This window comes from Corythoichthys intestinalis, chromosome 8 (assembly GCF_030265065.1).
Source record: "Corythoichthys intestinalis isolate RoL2023-P3 chromosome 8, ASM3026506v1, whole genome shotgun sequence".
NCBI classification, from domain to species: domain Eukaryota; kingdom Metazoa; phylum Chordata; class Actinopteri; order Syngnathiformes; family Syngnathidae; genus Corythoichthys; species Corythoichthys intestinalis.
In genome coordinates, this window is record NC_080402.1 from 1,823,932 (window position 1) to 1,841,017 (window position 17,086).

The 17,086-nt window shown below is 43.3% G+C and overlaps 2 protein-coding genes across 2 annotated transcripts in view; one reads left to right on the forward strand and one right to left on the reverse strand.

The window, feature by feature from the left end:
- Positions 1 to 6,198, reverse strand: part of tbce (tubulin folding cofactor E) — a 13,285-nt gene extending 7,087 nt beyond the window's left edge. The window contains exons 1-5 of the mRNA XM_057842492.1: positions 5,937 to 6,198; positions 5,716 to 5,826; positions 1,436 to 1,520; positions 1,216 to 1,371; positions 1,063 to 1,148 (exon numbers count right to left, since the gene is read on the reverse strand). Of these exons, the coding sequence (XP_057698475.1) occupies positions 1,063 to 1,148; positions 1,216 to 1,371; positions 1,436 to 1,520; positions 5,716 to 5,815 (427 nt within the window). The 5' untranslated portion in view covers positions 5,816 to 5,826; positions 5,937 to 6,198. The remainder of the gene's footprint in view (positions 1 to 1,062; positions 1,149 to 1,215; positions 1,372 to 1,435; positions 1,521 to 5,715; positions 5,827 to 5,936) is intronic.
- On the forward strand, positions 6,083 to 15,058 carry rbm34 (RNA binding motif protein 34). Its single transcript, XM_057842495.1, has 11 exons — positions 6,083 to 6,441; positions 9,852 to 9,999; positions 10,098 to 10,201; positions 10,261 to 10,456; positions 12,773 to 12,832; positions 12,892 to 12,935; positions 13,000 to 13,083; positions 13,154 to 13,223; positions 13,290 to 13,332; positions 14,573 to 14,691; positions 14,770 to 15,058. The coding sequence occupies exons 1-11, from the start codon at positions 6,419 to 6,421 to the stop codon at positions 15,010 to 15,012; spliced, it is 1,134 nt and encodes a 377-aa protein (XP_057698478.1). The 5' UTR covers positions 6,083 to 6,418; the 3' UTR covers positions 15,013 to 15,058.
- Positions 15,059 to 17,086: the final 2,028 nt, after the last annotated feature.

The following is a 17,086-nucleotide window of genomic DNA, read 5'->3' on the forward strand; positions in this document are numbered from 1 at the left end:
AAATAGCCAATTTTTGTAAACATTAGCATTATAGAGCATTTAAACTAGCGGGCTTTTGCTATGCAAGTTTGTCAATTGTTGTAAACATTAGCATTATATAACATTTAAGCTAGCAGACTTTTGCTATGCAAAATAGCCGATTTTTGTAAACATTAGAATTGTATAGCATTTAAGCTAGCAGACTTTTGCGTTGCAAAATAATTTTGTAAACATTAGCATTATATAAACATTAGCATTATATAGCATTTAAGCTAGCGGACTTTTGCGTTGCAAAATAATTTTGTAAACATTAGCATTATATAAACATTAGCATTATATAGCATTTAAGTTAGCAGACTTTTGCTATGCAAAATAGCCCAATTTTGTAAACATTAGCATTATATAGCATTTACGCTAGCTGACTTTTGCTGTGTAAGTTAGTCAATTTTGTAAACATTAGCATGGTATAGTATTCAAGCTAGCGAACTGTTGTTATGCAAGTTAGTCAATAGTTGTAAACATTAGCATTATATAGCATTTAAGCAAGCAGACTTTTGCTATGCAAAATAGCCAATTGTTGTAAACATTAGCCTTATATAGCTTATAAGATAGCAAATGTTTGCTATGCAAGTTAGCCAATTGTTGTAAACATTAGCATTATATAGCATTTAGGCTAGTGGACTTTTGCTATGCAAGTTAGTCAATTGTTGTAAACATAAGCATTATATAGTATAGCAGACTTTTGCTATGCAAAATAGCCAATTTTTGTAAACAGTATCATTATATAACATTTAAGCTAGCAGACTTTTGCTACGCAAGTTAGCCAATTCTTCTCTTCTTGTACTTAGATCCTCATTTATTTATAGTTGTTATTACTATTCAAGCTAATTAATAGATGAGTCGACTACTAAAATAATTGATAGCTGCCGCACTTGTAAGTTCAAATAAATCAGTTTCCAATCCTCTGTTTAACAAATGAAAGTGGAAGGATTTCAAAAGTTGCCCCATCCATCTTTCTTGGCGGAAAAAAGTTTGAACACCCTTGCCTGTCTTCACGTCATGTCAACAAAGTCCAAAAGATACTGGGCGTGGTCTGGCGGATCTGTCCATCCACTCCCGGCCCGTTCACCGGGCAGTTTTCCAGCAAGATGACAGAAAAGCTCTCCAGACTAGAAACGACACGCGGAAAAACATGTGGACGTCTGCAAAAACGGGAAGCCTCGGCGCACGTCGCACCTGCGCTCCTTGACCTCGGTCCACTTCAGCGTCTTGCCGGAAACTTTGATCTCCTCGTCCGACTCCTCGTCGTCGTATCTTTGCCGCAACACCGAAAGGAAATCTGCGCCGAAGCTGGCCTTGGACGGACGCACGAAGGAGCCTCCCGTCGGGTGGCTGATGGGACGCGGACAATGAAGGAGACTAGACGCGGTGGCGTACATACACGCGATGAAAATACCTGCAGGTGAAGTAGCGCACGCCTTCACGAGAGCCGTCGTGTTTCCCTCTGGTCGGGTCGTCCCACTCCACGCCCAACCATACGCCTGTTGATGGGGGAAAATATTATTTGATGCCTTAACATTAGCACATTATGCCTTTGTGATGTATGATTTCTTCTGTGACCTAGATTGTAACAACTTCTATTGTTTTTCACCTTGGGTCCCATAGTTAAAAGGGAATCTCACGAGATAACTTGTTTTGCACCATAGTACGTGCTTGAGTCCCACAGCTCGGAGGGAATCTTACGAGATAACTTAAACATTCTACTTTAACCGCTGGGAGCCTCAACTGGGGGGGAATCTCATACCCTTGCGGCGTGGGGGGGGGTCTCACGAGTTCGGGTGGTGCATTTTCGCAGGGAGTGGCCACCCGTGTCCCCGCGTCAGACGTGCCTATAAGAGTCGGGAGATTCCCCCAACTCCCCGGAAGTCTCCAAAAGGATTACATACGGGTTGCCTGGTTTTGTTCCTTTGCCGGAGCGTTTGGCTCCCCGCTCATTTGTCAACGGTAAGAGATTTTCATTGTTAAGGAACATTTTCTTGTGCTGTAACCTTGACGCAGGGATTCTGGGATTGACAAACTAGATCTAACGTCATCGTTACAACTTGTTTAATACTTGTTGCTTGCTCTTGTGGGATTGTAATCAATAAATCTCATTTATTCTGCATTTTCTAATCAATAAACATCATCTATTGAGCAAAAGTGTGCTGGTTGCTGACTCACCGCGAACCCGGAAATTTCGGAAAACACCTGTGGTGCGCAGGGTTATAGTACCATTAGGTCCGTTCGCTGACTTCATGAGAAAGTGAACTTTCTACCTCCTTACAGGGTCATTAAATTAGCAGTGTTTTACAATTCGGAAGGGTACTTCTCCAAATAGGCGTCTGTTCTTTTCACCTAATGTCTAGCTCAGTGGTTCTTAGCCTTGTTTCAAAAGTGGATTCACCGAAGGAGTTAGATAATAAATCTTTTTTTTTTTCCAAAATCAAAACCGATATATCGACAGTGGTATGAAAAAGTATCTGAACCTTTTGGAATTCCTCACATTTCTGCATAAAATTACCATCAAATGTGATCTTTGTCAAAATCACACTGATGAAAAAAGTGCTTTAATTAAAACCACCCAAACATTTACAGGTTTTCATATTTTAATGAGGATTGTATGCAAACAATGACAGAAGGGGGGAGATGGGGGAAAATATTACATTATGCTTTAGTGATGTATGATTGCTTCTGTGACCTAGATTGTAACAACTTCTATTGTTTTTTTACCTTGAGTTTCATAGTTAGGAGGGAATCTCACGAGATAACTTGTTTTGCACCATAGTACGCGCTTGAGTCCCATAGTTAGGAGGGAATCTCACAAGATAACTTGTTTTGCACCATAGTACACGCCTGGGTTCCATAGTTAGGAGGGAATCTCACGAGATAACTTGTTTTGCACTCATAATATTTACCGTGGGAACACAACATCTGCTACCGGACGGCACACCCTGGGAACCACATGAAGAAAAGCCCCTTTTTCGAGGGGCTGCACCAAAAGTAGCTTTTCATTGGACAGGGCTGCGCCGCCTGGGAGCGGAGGTTGGCTGTCTCCGCCCCCTTGTGGCGCGTTCCTACAAAAATCGGGCATTTCCGGGCGACCAGTGAAGTCCGCCAGCGGGTCACGTACGGATCGCCTGGTTTTGTTCCTTCGCCGCCTTACCGGAGTGTTGGGTCCCGCTCATTTGTCACTGTAAGCGATTTTCATTGCCAAGGAACACCTGGTTGTGCTGTAACGGTAGCGCGGGGATTCTGGGATTGACAAACTCAAATCTAGCGTCATCGTTGCCATTTGTTATGCTTGTTTTTGATACTTGTTTGCTTGCTCTTGAGGGATTATAATCAATAAATCTCATTTATTCTGCATTTTTTAATCAATAAACATCGTCTATTGAGCAAAAGTGTGCTGGTTGCTGACTCACCGCGAACCTGGAAATTTCGAGAACAGGGGGAAAATAAGTAAATGAACCATCACATTTAATATTTTTTACCCCCCCCCCCCCCCCCCTTTGGCAGCAATAACTTCAACCAGATGCTTCCTGTAGCTGCTGCTTACACATCGATCTGGACTAATCTTGGCCCATTCTTCTCTACAAAACTGCTGTAGTTCAGTGAGATTCCTGGGATGTCTGGCTTGAATCGCTGTCTTTAAGTCATGCCACAGCATCTCAATAGGGTTCAAGTCTGGACTTTGACTTGGCCACTCCAGAACGTGTATTTTCTTCTTCTGAAACCATTCTATTAAGTTCTGTGTTTTGGATCATTGTTTTGTTGCAGCATCCCTCCTCTTTTTAGCGTCTGACAGATGGCCTCAGGTTTTCCTGCAAAACTTTTGAATTCATTCTTCCATTAATAACTGTAAGTTGTCCAGGCCCTGAGGCAGCGAAACAGCCCCAAGTTATGGTCATCCCTCCACCATGCTTCACAGTGGGGATGAGGTGTTGATGTTGGTGAGCTGTTCCATTTTTCCTCGACAAGTGACGTTGTGTGTCACTCCCAAACAATTAACTAACTTTGGTTTGATCAGTCCACAAAATATTTTGCCAAAACCTCTGTGGAGTGTCCAAGTGCCTCTATGCGAACATCTAACGAGTAACAATGTTTTTTTTGGACAGCAGTGGCTTCCTCCGTGGAGTCCTCCCATGAACACAATTCTTGGGTATATAGTTGATGTGTGCACAGAGATATTGGACTGTGCCAGTGATTTCTGGAAGTCTTTAGCAGATTTGCTAGGGTTCTTTTTTACTTCTCTGAGTATTCTGCGCTGAACTCTTGGCGTCATCTTTGGTGGACGGCCACTCCTGGGGAGAGAAGCAACAGTGCCAAACTCTCTCCATTTGTAGACAACCTCTCTGATTGTCAATTGATGAACATCCAGACTTTTAGAGATGGTTTTGTATCCTTTCCTACACAATCCTTGATGGCAGGTCTTCAGACAGCTCTTTTGACCGAGCCATGATGCACATCAGACAATGCTTTTCATCAAGACATTTCTTACCAGGTGTGTGTTTTGTAGTGGTCAGGGCCGTTTTAAACCACTCAGCAGTGATTGGGCACACACCTGACTTAAATTGTTTGGTAAAAATTGGTTTCAATTGCTGTTTAAGTCTCCGTAGGCAGAGTGTTTACTTACTTAATGTTTCCCCTTCTGTCATTGTTTGCATGCTATCCTCATCAAAATACAAAAACTTATAAATGCTTGGGTGGTTTTAGTTAAAGCAGACACTGTTTTTTCATCTGTGTGATTTTGACAAAGATCAGCTCACATTTCATGGTGACATTATGGACAACTGTGAGAAATTCCAAAAGGTTCAAATACATTTTCATACCTTAGTATATTATTGCCATTGTTTAAGGACGCCATGTTTTGGGGGCACAACGCACGCTGGGGGTGATGACGCGGTTGGGCTGGACTGGGAGAAAAGCTGTGCTAGCTAGCAAGCGAAGCTAGTACGACGACCGGCATGATTTTGTCACATTCTGCTTTTGGTCAGATTGTCTTGTTACAGAGATGTGGGATAATGTCGTACCTGCATCCAGTTCAAGCTCATCAGCAGTGTCTTTAAACCGATCCTCGGCGGCTTGCCGGGATACTGACTTGCTGCCATTTGACAGTTTGTATTCTTGACCCCTTTGTTGCGAGTTGCATCTTTGCCTTGGTTTTTTTCAACTGTCTGCCGCCCTGATCTTACGTGCTTTAAATGCAAATAAGGTACACGATAATGCTCTTATAGCTCAATGTGCAAAGTTACGCATCATTATAATCTGTTGGGCAGAAAATGATAGCCAGCAATCAAATTAAGTTTAATACTGTACATTTCTTCATTCGTTTACCGCGTCGCTTATTCACCGCCACGCAAGCTTCGGAAGCAACATCTGATAAATCTGAGAACACCGGCAGGATGGTCATCAATCTGGAAGGCACTTTTACATGACAAAAATAAGGTAAGACAGCATCCTCTCGGTCATGGAGGCACGAACACAACTAAAAGCTAATTTTTAATAACTAATACTGTTTTCCCTTGACCCCACTGAGGTCTTGGCACCGCTTAACTTCAGAAATTCTAACAATGGGAAAAACAAAATAAGATCCTCAGCACCCTCAGCTGTGAGTGACTTCCAGAGCCCCTTGGATGGAGACTTTCTCTGCTATTTGGCAACCCTACCGGTGTTTTTTTCTCCATTTGTTGAGCTTACCTTCGGTAGGCGGCACGGCGCCCACGAAGCGGACCGTTGCTCGGTGTTGGCCGCACAACACCCGCCTGCCCAGGGCGTCCTCCGGGAGCTCCGCTGCCATCCAAGTCGGCTCTGTCAAGGAACGACATTGGCTTTAATTGTTCATTCAATCACACGTACTTGATGAAGGCTAATAACTGAAGCCATTCTTTTAAAATTGAAAAGGAAATGAAGGGGTATACTTTTATAGTCTTTGAAGAATCTTTAGACAGCAAAGATGCTACATTTCTCTTCTTCCGGCAACATTTGAAGCGGCGGGGACTCTTTTACATGACGCACATTGCGGCGGGTGCTCCTCACATGTGAGCCGAAAATTCTAGGGGAAGTGCCTCAAGGAAGGCCAAAACATCCTCAAATGAAGTGGTACTTTCTAGTTTTCCCAAATTATGTTCTAGGATTAAAAAAAATCTAATTAGTACTATCCAAACAAAAGGCTTAACTTGAATGGTGAATCCGGAACTTTGTTGCTTAGCTGCGGACCTATTTAGCTAAAGGACCACGAGGCTAGCGAGTTAAGCTAGGCATCCGCCCGCGTGCTAAATAACTAGTCGTCGTTTCGTCCCTCCTTAACTTGATTAAATAGCAAGAAAATGTTTGCCTGAATCTCGAGAAAAGCGAACTTTTGATCAAATTTTTCCTAGACGGAAGACTGCTGATTGACATCATGAAGACGAAAGTTTCTCCGAGGTTTGTTGACACTATCCTTCCATTGCCTTTGCACCTAACAAAAACTGAAATAGGTCCAATATTTTTGGCGTCCAAGCGCAACAACAACCGTGATTTAGATTCTGTCATCTCCAATTTTGTGTGTGTTTATTTTAAATTGGAATAACTTGCTAATCTCGAATGGACAAATATTTGGAATTGAAGAGAAAGTGGTGCCAAAGACGACCTCCTTTCAGGTTATTTTATTCTCATAATGGACAAGAAATGACTATATACAAATCTGGAGTTGTTAAGTAACAAATTTGTAAGATAAGTACATTTTTTTAAGGACAGAAAAAAGGAATGCTGGCTGGTGTTCTGTTAGAATTCGATCATTGGTGGAAAGTACATTTTTGTTTATACTTAACTCATTCACTCCCAGCCATTTTCACCAGAGCAAGGCCCTTCGCTCCCAGCCGTTTTACTGGATTTTGACAGATTTTGCAAGGCCCACAGAAAATTCTGTTCTATTACTATATAAACATTCCACCGAACCCACCAAAAGAAAGATTACTCTCTTCTTTCAGCAGGATAAAAAGTAAGTTCATATCTTTTTCCATCCTTTAGAAATCAGCGTTAGAAAAAAGCTTAGTTTGAGCAATTTTCCAATTTCTGATGACCCCCCCCCCCAAGAAATTTAGCTTTTTGTGAAAGCATACATTTCAAACATAAGTTTGACTTTAACACAGCTATTTTTTGCTTTAGTTACATCCCAAACATCTGAATAATGTTTTCCTTTTACAAAATAACATAAACAACAAGACAAATAGAGCTTTTGATTGCAAAGTAACAATTTATACATAACTGAGATGACGCTGTTGTTGCCGCGACAACCGGGTAAACTTTTCCCTCATCACTGCCTGTCTCAGAAAGATGGATTCTTTTTTTGAGTCTCTGCGGGGTCTGCTCGGCAAGCAGTACGGACTCAACGACATCGTCCGCTGAACTGGTGGTCCCGGTCGTTCTGCTCGGTCGTCCCGCGCCTGGCATCCCGTGCGTCCTCTCGGTTGTTCTGCTCGGTCGTCCGCCGCCTGGCATCCTTCTGCCGGCGGCCCGGCCGTTCGTTGCCGTTCAATCGGGTTGCGGGTCTTACCAAATGCGCTACTGCCCTCCAATGGCCAGTTTTATTGCTTTAAAATGGATTCTCAGCTTTGTGCTTTGGAGCTCAGTTGAATCAGAACCCAGAGATGTCTCTTATGAAAAAAAAAACGTAAGAGACGTATTTACATCTTTAGGACACTGAAACAATTAAAAATAGAACATATTTATACGTTTTTGGGAGAAAATGAGTTGAGTATAAACATGAATTGGTCCTTTTTACTTTGCTACATTTTACAGCATGTATCTGTACTTTTTACTTCACTACTTTTCAAATTGTCACCCTAGTTACACGTAGGCATGTGCCGGTATGACATTCTGACGATATGATAACCTCACGCCAAAATATAACTTTCACGGTATTGCAATGTGTTAAAAAAATAAAATAAAATAAAAACTTTTTTTTTCATTGAACAGGATTTTTATTTTTCAAAACATTAGCAAATTGGAACATAAGTATAATGTTTGAAGAAAAACACCAACCACAGCTCAACATTTTTACCATCAGAAAAAAATAATTGACTTATTTTGCATAAAACGCAAGTGTGTATGACTCGGATCCTGTTTACATTATACAGATACGCTCTCTCAACACAGACAGTTGCCAGAGAGAGAAAACGCCAGGATTTACCACCACTAGACACACTAAACACGCTGGAGTTAACTCTCGTAGCTGGTGGGAAACGTTCATGACTGTGTTTCCTAACCATTTTGTATAAATGCGAAATCATATTGGAGGTATTGCCTCCTTGGCAGCCGCCCTCCGCAAACATGTTTTACTATTCTATAAAGAATTCAGGGATTTAAGCATGTATTCACAAGAATTTAACGGAAAAGCTCTTTTTTACATATAGTGGCCGCTAATTTGCTAACCGACTAGCATCATAGTTTGCAATATTTACGTAAAATAAATGCTAAATGCACGTTCTTTTGCTTTTACCCAAGAATCATGACTGTTTTACGTCCATATCTGTAAATAATTCAGGGATTTAAGCATTTATTCACAATAATTTAACGGAAAAAGCTCTGTTTACATTTGGTGGCCGCTAATTTGCTTACCGACTAGCATCGTAGTTCGCAATATTTACGTAAAATAAATGCTAAATGCACGTCTTTTGCTTTTAACCAAGAATCACAACTGGTTTACGTCCATATCTATAAAGACTTCAGGGATTTAAGCATTTATTCACAAGAATTATAACTGAAAAGCTCTTTGTTTACATATGGTGGCTGCTAATTTGCTGACCGACTAGCATCATGTTTCGCAATATTTACGTAAAATATAAATGGTAACAGCATGTTTTTTTTGGGGGGGGGGGGCTTTTAACAAGGAATTGAGACAGTTTTATGTCCACGTCTATAAAGAATTCAGGAATTTAAGCATTCATTCACAAGAATTTAACGGAAAAAGCTTTATTTACATATGGTGGCCGCTAATTTGCTCACCGACTATCATTGTACTTCAACATATTTACGTAAAAAAAATGCTAACTGCACCTTTTTTTCAATATATATATATTTTTGGAGGCTTTTAACATAGAATTGAGACAGTTTTACGTCCACATCTATAAAGAATTCAGAGATTTAAGCATTTATTCACAAGAATTTAAAGGGAAAAAGCCCTCTGTTTACATATGGCAGCCGCTAATTTGCTTACTAGCATCATGGTTCGCGATATTTAGCTAAAATAAATGCTGCCTGCACGTTTTTTTGCTTTTAACGAAAAATCGAGACTGTTTTACGTCCACATCTATAAACGATACGGGAATTTAAGCATTTATTCACAAGAATTTTCAACAAAAAAAGCTCTTCGTCTGTGTTTCCTCTTGGTAAGCTTTGACGGAGATAAGCCCCCTATGAATCAGCTCCGCGCCCCGTGTCCCGTCAGTACATTATGAAGTCTATGTTAGAATGTATCTTTAAATAATAATTAAAAAAAAAATTTGCAAGGTGTGGCAGCTTTTATTTTGGTTTGGCGGTGTGCCACAATTTTTACAAATATTTTTTGTATAGGGGAAACCCTAGAACACTTCAAGATGATCCCCTTTGTCTACTCAAGTCTCTGATAATCAGTATGCATGGGCGAAGACATGTACAAACAACAAAAACATTACGCGCATGTGGGGAACCATAAATTTAGCAATTTCTGATGGAGTGCAAAATCTAAAGAAACACTCCTTATACAGATTCCAACACCAGGCCGTGAAACTGTACAGATATCACATTTTGTTTTCTTCTGCTTCTTGTTTCATTTAATTATGATGACTAATTCAACCTTTGCTTGTTGTGTTTAGCGGCGAGTCGTCGTCGGACTACTGTGTGGGTCAGGTGTCGGGAAGTCTGACCCAAAGCAGTGGTGCGGCTTCCGCCTCGCTTTCGGCGCTGTTCGCCGGCGCTGGTGCCGCACCGGCAGCGGGAGTCCTCTTTAAACCAGCTCCGCTGGTATGTCAGTCACACTGGTCGGAACAGCCTCGGATTAGCCCGAAAAAAATGAGAACGTTTAGTAGACATTCAATTTTCTTTTTTTTTTTTCGACACAGGTTGTGCAGTTCGTCGAGGGGTCAGACGCAGCCAAGGTGGAAGACACCAAAAGCAAGAAAAAGCCTAAAGTAAAAACGGAAGCTGAGCTGAAGCTGGAGAGCAGGTCGGTTGCGAATGCGACTACGGCGCCATCCCGTATACGCTTCAATTCCCGCGTTTCAGGGAGGCGAGCCTTCGGAACGCCGACGAGGCCGAGCGAGCGCCCGTCCGGCGGAAGCGGGCCGCGCAAGAAGTGGAGACGGAGGCCGAGCACTGGGCGCTCAAGCGCCAGCGGCAGCGCGAGGACAAGAAGAAAGAGCGAGAGAAGGACGGCAGGACGGCCTTTGTGGGAAATCTGCCCGGCGACTGCACCAAAAAGGTCTGGCCTGACTCGTGCTGATACAAAATTTGAATAAAAACAAAGTTTGAAAATTGCCAATTATTTTATATTTTATCATATGCCAATATGAGGCCGATATACAGACCTTCAAAACCACATTGAAGTGAACTGATATCAACAGAAAGTGACTTCAAAATGCCCCCAAATCAAAAGAGACCCTTAAATGCCCCAATTTCAACAGGAAGTGAATCCAAAATGCCCTCAAACCAAAACTAAACCTAGAATACCCCCAAATCAACAGGAAGTGACCTAATCTTGACTGAAAAAGACCCCCAGATGCTCCCAAACCAACAAGAGATGATACCAAAATGCACCCAAATCAACATGAAGTGACCAATTGACCATGAAATGCCTGTGAATCTATAGGCAGTGACCCCAAAACACCCCAAAATCAACAGGATGTGACCCCAAAATGCCCCAAACCAACAGTGACCCCAGAGTGCCCCCAAATCTTCCTCAAGTGACTCCAAAATGCCCCCAAATTAGCAGGAAGTGACTGCAGAATACCCCCAAGCCAACAGGAAGTGACCCTAAAATGCCCCCAAATCAACAGGAATTGACCCCAAATTGCCCCCAGACCAACAGAAAGTGAGCCTAAAGTGCCCCCAAATCAACAGGTGACGTCAAAATGCCCCCAAACCAAGAGGAAGTGACTCCAAAACTCCCCAGAATCAACAGGTGACCCCAAAATGCCCCTAAATTAGCTGGAAGTGACCGTAGAATACCCCCAAGCCAACAGGAGATGACCCTAAAATGCCCCCAAATCAACAGGAAGTGACTCCAAAACTCCTCAGAATCAACAGGTGACCCCAATTTGCCCCCAAACCAACAGGACGTGACCCTAAAGTGCCCCCAAATCCACAGGTTATGTCAAAATGCCCCCAAATCAATATAGTGACCCCACAATGCCCCTAAATTAGCAGGAAATGACTGCGGAATACCCCCAAGCCAACAGGAAGTGACCCTAAAATGCCCCCAAGTCAACAGGAATTGCCCCCAAACCAACAGAAAGTGACCCTAAAGTACCCCCAAATCAACAGGTGACGTCAAAATGCCCCCAAATCAATAGCCAGTGACCCCAAAATGCCCCCAAATTTGTAGGAAGTGACCCTAGAATTCCCCCAAGCCAATAGGAAGTGACCCTTAAAATGCCCCCAAGCCAATAGGAAGTGACCCTTAAAATGCCCCCAAATCTAAAGGAAGTGACTCCAAAACTCCCCAAATCAACAGTTGACGTCAAAATAGCGAGGGACCCCAATGGGACCCCTAAATGCCCCCAAATCAACAGGAAATGACTCCAAATTGCCCCACACAAACAGAAAGTGACCCTAAAAGCCCCCAAATCTATAGCGAGCGACCCCAAAATGCCCCCAAATTCGTAGGAAGTGACTCCAGAATGCCCCCAAACCAACACGAAGTGACTCCAAAATGCCCCGAAATTAAGAGGCAGTGACCCTAGTGCCCCCAAAATCAACATGTGACGCCAAATTGCCCCCAAATCAACAGGAATTGACCCCAAATTGCCCGAAACCAACAGAAAGTGACCCCAAAGTACCCCCAAATCAACAGGTGACGTCAAAATGCCCCCAAATTAATAGCGAGTGACCCCAAAATACCCCCAAATTTGTAGGAAGTGACCCCAGAATGCCCTCAAGCCAATAGGAAGTGATACTTAAAATCCCCCAAAATCTAAAAGAAGTGACTCCAAAACTCCCCAGAATCAACACTTAACCCCAAAAAGCGCCCAAACCAACAAGTACCCTAAACTGCCCTCAAATCAACAAGACGTGACCCCAAATTGCCACCAAACCAACAGAAAGTGACCCTAAAGTCCCCCCAAATCAACAGGTGACGTCAAAATGCCCCAAACCAACAGAAAGTGACCCTAAAATGCCCCCATATCTATAGCGAGTGACCCCAAAATGCCCCCAAATTCGTAGGAAGTAACCCCAGAATGCCCTTAAAATGCCCCCAAATCTAAAGGAAGTGACTCCAAAACTCCCCAGAATCAACAGGTGACCCTGAAAAGCCTCCATACCAACATGAAGTGACCCTAAACTGCCCCCGAATTAAGAGGCAGTGACCCTAGTGCCCCCAAAATCAACATGTGACGCCAAATTGCCCCCAAACCAACAGGAAGTGACCCCACAATGCCCCCAAATTAACAGAAAGTGACTTCCAAACTCCTCAAAATCAATGCGGTGATGTCAAATGGCCCCCAATCAACAGGAAGTGACCCCGAAATGCCCGCAAATCTACAGGCATTGACATTGTGTGTACGTTGTCTGGCCGCAGACGCTGCTCAAGCTCTTCCGGGCCGACGGCGCCGTGGAGTCCGTCCGCTTCCGCTCCATGGTAAGAAAAGCGTACCGAGCTAACTCGCTTCAAGTCACGTGACGGCGTCCACCCGGCAGGTGCGAGAGGATCCGGGCGTGCCTCGGAGAGTCGCCGCCATCAAGTGAGTGACCGCTGCGTGTGCCGGCGTTCCTAAGACGCCATCTTATATATACTGTGTGTGTCAGGCGCCAGGCTCACCCGTCCGCAGGTCGGGTCAACGCCTACGTAGTTTTCAAGGAGCCAGAAGGGGTCACCAAAGCGCTGCGCAGGTCGGTCTCAGTTGACCGCAGACTCGCCCGTCCCGTCCCGACTCCTTTTATACCGCTTTGTCCCTCGAAGGAACGGCGTGGAGATCCAGAAAGATTTCTTCATCCGCGTGGACCGAGTGAGCAGCAAGGCGGAGCAAAACGTGAGGCGCCCGCTCACCCGATGGGCTACTTTTATCATTTGATTGACGGGAGTTTTGCGTCCGCAGCACGACCACAAGCGCTCCATCTTCGTGGGGAACCTCAGCTTCGGTGAGTCCCCGTCGTCGACTCTTTAGTAGGGATGTGACAATATATCAACAAGGTGATATATTATGATACTTTGAAGCCCAAAAGGTCGTCGATATATCGTTTTGAAAAGGTGTCACTGGTTGCTAGCACTGGTTGCTGTGTTTCATTAGAGTAGTGTTGACGTTAGCTAACTGGCTGCCATTGACATCCAATTCATTTTGACTGGATTGAACTCAATGGCACTGAAACCAAAGTATTCACATTCTTTTGTGGGCATCTACAGGTCACTTCCTGTTCATTATAATGGAATTTACAGGTTACTTCCTGATGATTTTGAGTCGCTTCCTATTTATTCGGGGACATTCTCGAGTCACTTCCTGTTCAGTAACCTGAAATGAGTGACCCGTAAATGATCCGAAAGGAACAGGAAGTGACCTGTAAGTGCCACGAAATGGACAGAAAGTGAAAAGGAAGTGACCCACACATAACCCCGAAATGGACAGGAAGTGACCCGCAAATGCAATGAAATACACAGGAAGTGACTCGTCAGTTATCCCTAAATTAGCAGGAAGTGACCCGTAAATCCCCTGAAATCGACAGGAAGTGACCCATAAGTGCTCCGAAATCGACAGGAAGTGGCAAGAAATGCCCCTAAATGGACAGGAAGTGACCCGGAAATGCCCCGACATGAAAAGGAAGTGACCTGTAAGTGCCCCGATGTTGACAGGAAGTGGCCTGAAGTGATTATGAAGTGACCTGAAGTCAACAGGAAGTGTCTAGGAAGTGACATGTTAATGCACTAAAATGAACAGGAAGTGATTCGTAAATGCCCCGAAAAGAACAGGATGCGACTCCCAAATGCCCCGAAATGGACAGGAAGTGACCCGGCAGGCCCCGAAATGTACAGGAAGTGACCCAGTCAGTGCCCCGAAGTGGACAGGAAGTGACCTAGTCAGTGCCCCGAAGTGGACAGGAAGTAGCCTGAAGTCACCCGAAGTGAGCAGGAAGTGACCTGAAGTCAACAGGAAATGACCCGAAGCGAACAGGAAGTGACCCGTCGGTGCCCCCAGCTTTCTTCTTTGGGTCCATTGTGTAAAAAAAAAGGACGGCATAACGCTAGCTAAGTATAAACTACAGTGCTGGAGACTAAATGGTGGACGAAGCACAGGCGTCGAAACGTCTTACTTTGAGTACATCTTAAGTTTGCGGCAGGCCACGACCCTACCCTTAAATAAAGTTGTCCATGTTGCCCTCTCGCCAGAGCTGCAGGAGTTACCGTTGCGCCGCCATTTTGAAGAATGCGGCGCGGTGGAGGCGGTCCGACTAGTGCGGGACAACAACACGGGACTGGGGAAAGGCTTCGGTTACATCCTCTTTAAGGTAGCCGCCCGCCCGCTTGTGCGCCACGTGACCTATGACCCTTGACCCTTGACCCCGCTTTTCCTCCCTCTCGAGTAGAGTCCGGACTCGGTCCAACTGGCGCTGAAGCTGGACGGTTCCAAACTGGAGGGTCGCGCCATCCGGGTGAAAAGGTCCACCAAGATAGAGCGCCGCGCTGCCCCGGCGGTGAAGAAGGGTCCCAAGGTCAAAGGTCGAGGACGCGACAGCTTCAAAGGCGTGATGGCCGACCCCAGGAAAAAAAACAAAAAGAAAACCGGCAAGAAAAAGCTCAAAAAGGGCAGGAAATCACTTTCTCAATAAAAACTTGTATTTGTTAAATGTCCAATCATTAGTTGAAATGACTTCTTCCTCTAGTAGGCGTCCAATCCATAGGTGGAGATCGAGGGGAGGCAGGTAGCTGGCACGTGCGGGCGGGGGTTGGGTGCTTGAGCTCTTGCACCTACATGCCCAAAGTACCACTTCTGACTGCGCTTTTATGTTTTTTGGTATCTATGTGTGTGCTGGCCCATTGTGCAGGCACGCCACCAAACACTGAACTACTAAAAAAAAAGCCACCTCACCGCCCCAACACCCCTCCCCCCAACTCACCCACACGTTCTTCCTCTTCGACCTGGGTGTGTGGTGGTGAGTCCGAGGACATCTGGTGGTTGGAAATAAGTGTTACCCTTATAAACCGTGTTCGAGCAAATCGTGAAAATTTTTACACGAGGTTTATTCCGGGGATTTAAAAAAATAATAATACTTCGTAATTTTCTTAATTTTCTCATATAGTTTTTCCATTTTGTAATAAATTACCCCCGCCCCCCCATGTGTTAAATTCTTGTTAATGTGCTCCTTTTTGGTCTATCAAAACCTGCCCCTCCTTCATCCTATGCTCAGCCCTGGTAGGTAGGGCAGTGCCCCACCCTAGTGGCTAAAAAATATAATTGCATGTAGTTGACTAAAGACCCAGCAGGTAAAATGTTGCCATTAAAAGTTGTAATAAAACAACAAAATGAACGAAATCAACAACAATCCTATAAAGTATTTCATAATAGGTCAAACTTATTTTTTTGAACAGATCACATGACCAGCACGAATTTTATAGCTGACACTGCGTTTCAGGCTCATCAAAATGTTTTGCCCTCCTGCCAAAAGTCAACTCCGACTATGCACGGGCTATGCTTAATTTAACCATGTGTGTTTGGTCAAATATATTTGATACGTGAATTTTAAGCAATTTTGTGCCCCTGATGTTCATATATATTTATATGATACAAATGAAATCTTTAAGGAATTGTAATTTGTATTTTTTTTAAACTACCGTATTGGCCCGAATATAAGACTACTCTGATTATAAGAGGACCCCCTCTTTTTCAAGACTCGTTTGAAAAACTTTTTGAACACCAAATGAATTTTTATACTGAAAATTACAGTAGATCCGAAACAAATGAGTATAACAATATATTTGCAAGAAAAAGCATGTTATTTTGCCTCACTCAAATCTAATATCTGAACATTTAAATACGTAAACTAAAGTGCACTCACATTCGTAAATGAATGGCTTCTGGTTTTTGAAATGTAAATAAACCAATCTATTGTGATAAAACAACAAAATTGGAATAACTGCATTAACCATCAAAGTGAAGTCTAACTGGAACTGTAGTCTTGAAACCTGACAACATCGCTTCAATGATATCTGGCGCCATCTAGCGTCATGAAGGGGGAGCGTAGCCGAGATCTGTCATGCCAGAACATCGCTTCAGTGATATCTGGCGCCATCTAGCGTCGTGAATGGGTATGATGTCTAGACCGCGAATATAAGACGTCCCTCTCATTATTTCAATGCAAAAAACACCGTCTTATATTCGGGCCAATACGGTATTACTAAAGTTTTTAAAAATGAAATGCTTTTCATTTAAAAATTGTAATAAATTATTTCCTGTAGGAGTAGTAGTTCTTTGAAGCTACTGCAAAAACTTCCTCAATGACCCCAAAATTGACAGGAAGTAGCCCAGGAGTCCCCTTTAAAAAAGTATTATTTCAGAACCATACATATGGTTAATAGGGCAAAAATGTAATTTTTAACACACATTTGGATACAGTGCTATAAAACAATAAGTAGGGTGCAAACAAACCAAATAAAACATACGTATATAATTTAAAAAAAACAAAAAAACATATTTAAACATTTAAAAAACGATAGGGTTCTTTCCCCCCCTTTAAGTCAGATTTCATTATGTTAAGTGCACAGTATGAAACATTAAATACAGGTTTCACTGAAACAATATACGAGATGTACAGTGAGTGAACCAAAATCAACAGGAAGTACTCTAAAACGAACAAAGAAGTGACCCAAAATTAACTTTATGCCTCCCAATCAAATTCTGTCAAA

What these genes read in the sequence shown, in the direction of transcription:
- rbm34 (XM_057842495.1), top strand. Translation starts at nt 6,419, where the DNA reads ATGAAGACGAAAGTTTCTCCGAG. An exon ending in TCTTTAAACCAGCTCCGCTG is followed by an intron (nt 10,000 to 10,097) that starts GTATGTCAGTCA and finishes TTTTCGACACAG; the next exon opens with GTTGTGCAGTTCGTCGAGGG. An exon ending in CGTGGGGAACCTCAGCTTCG is followed by an intron (nt 13,333 to 14,572) that starts GTGAGTCCCCGT and finishes CCCTCTCGCCAG; the next exon opens with AGCTGCAGGAGTTACCGTTG.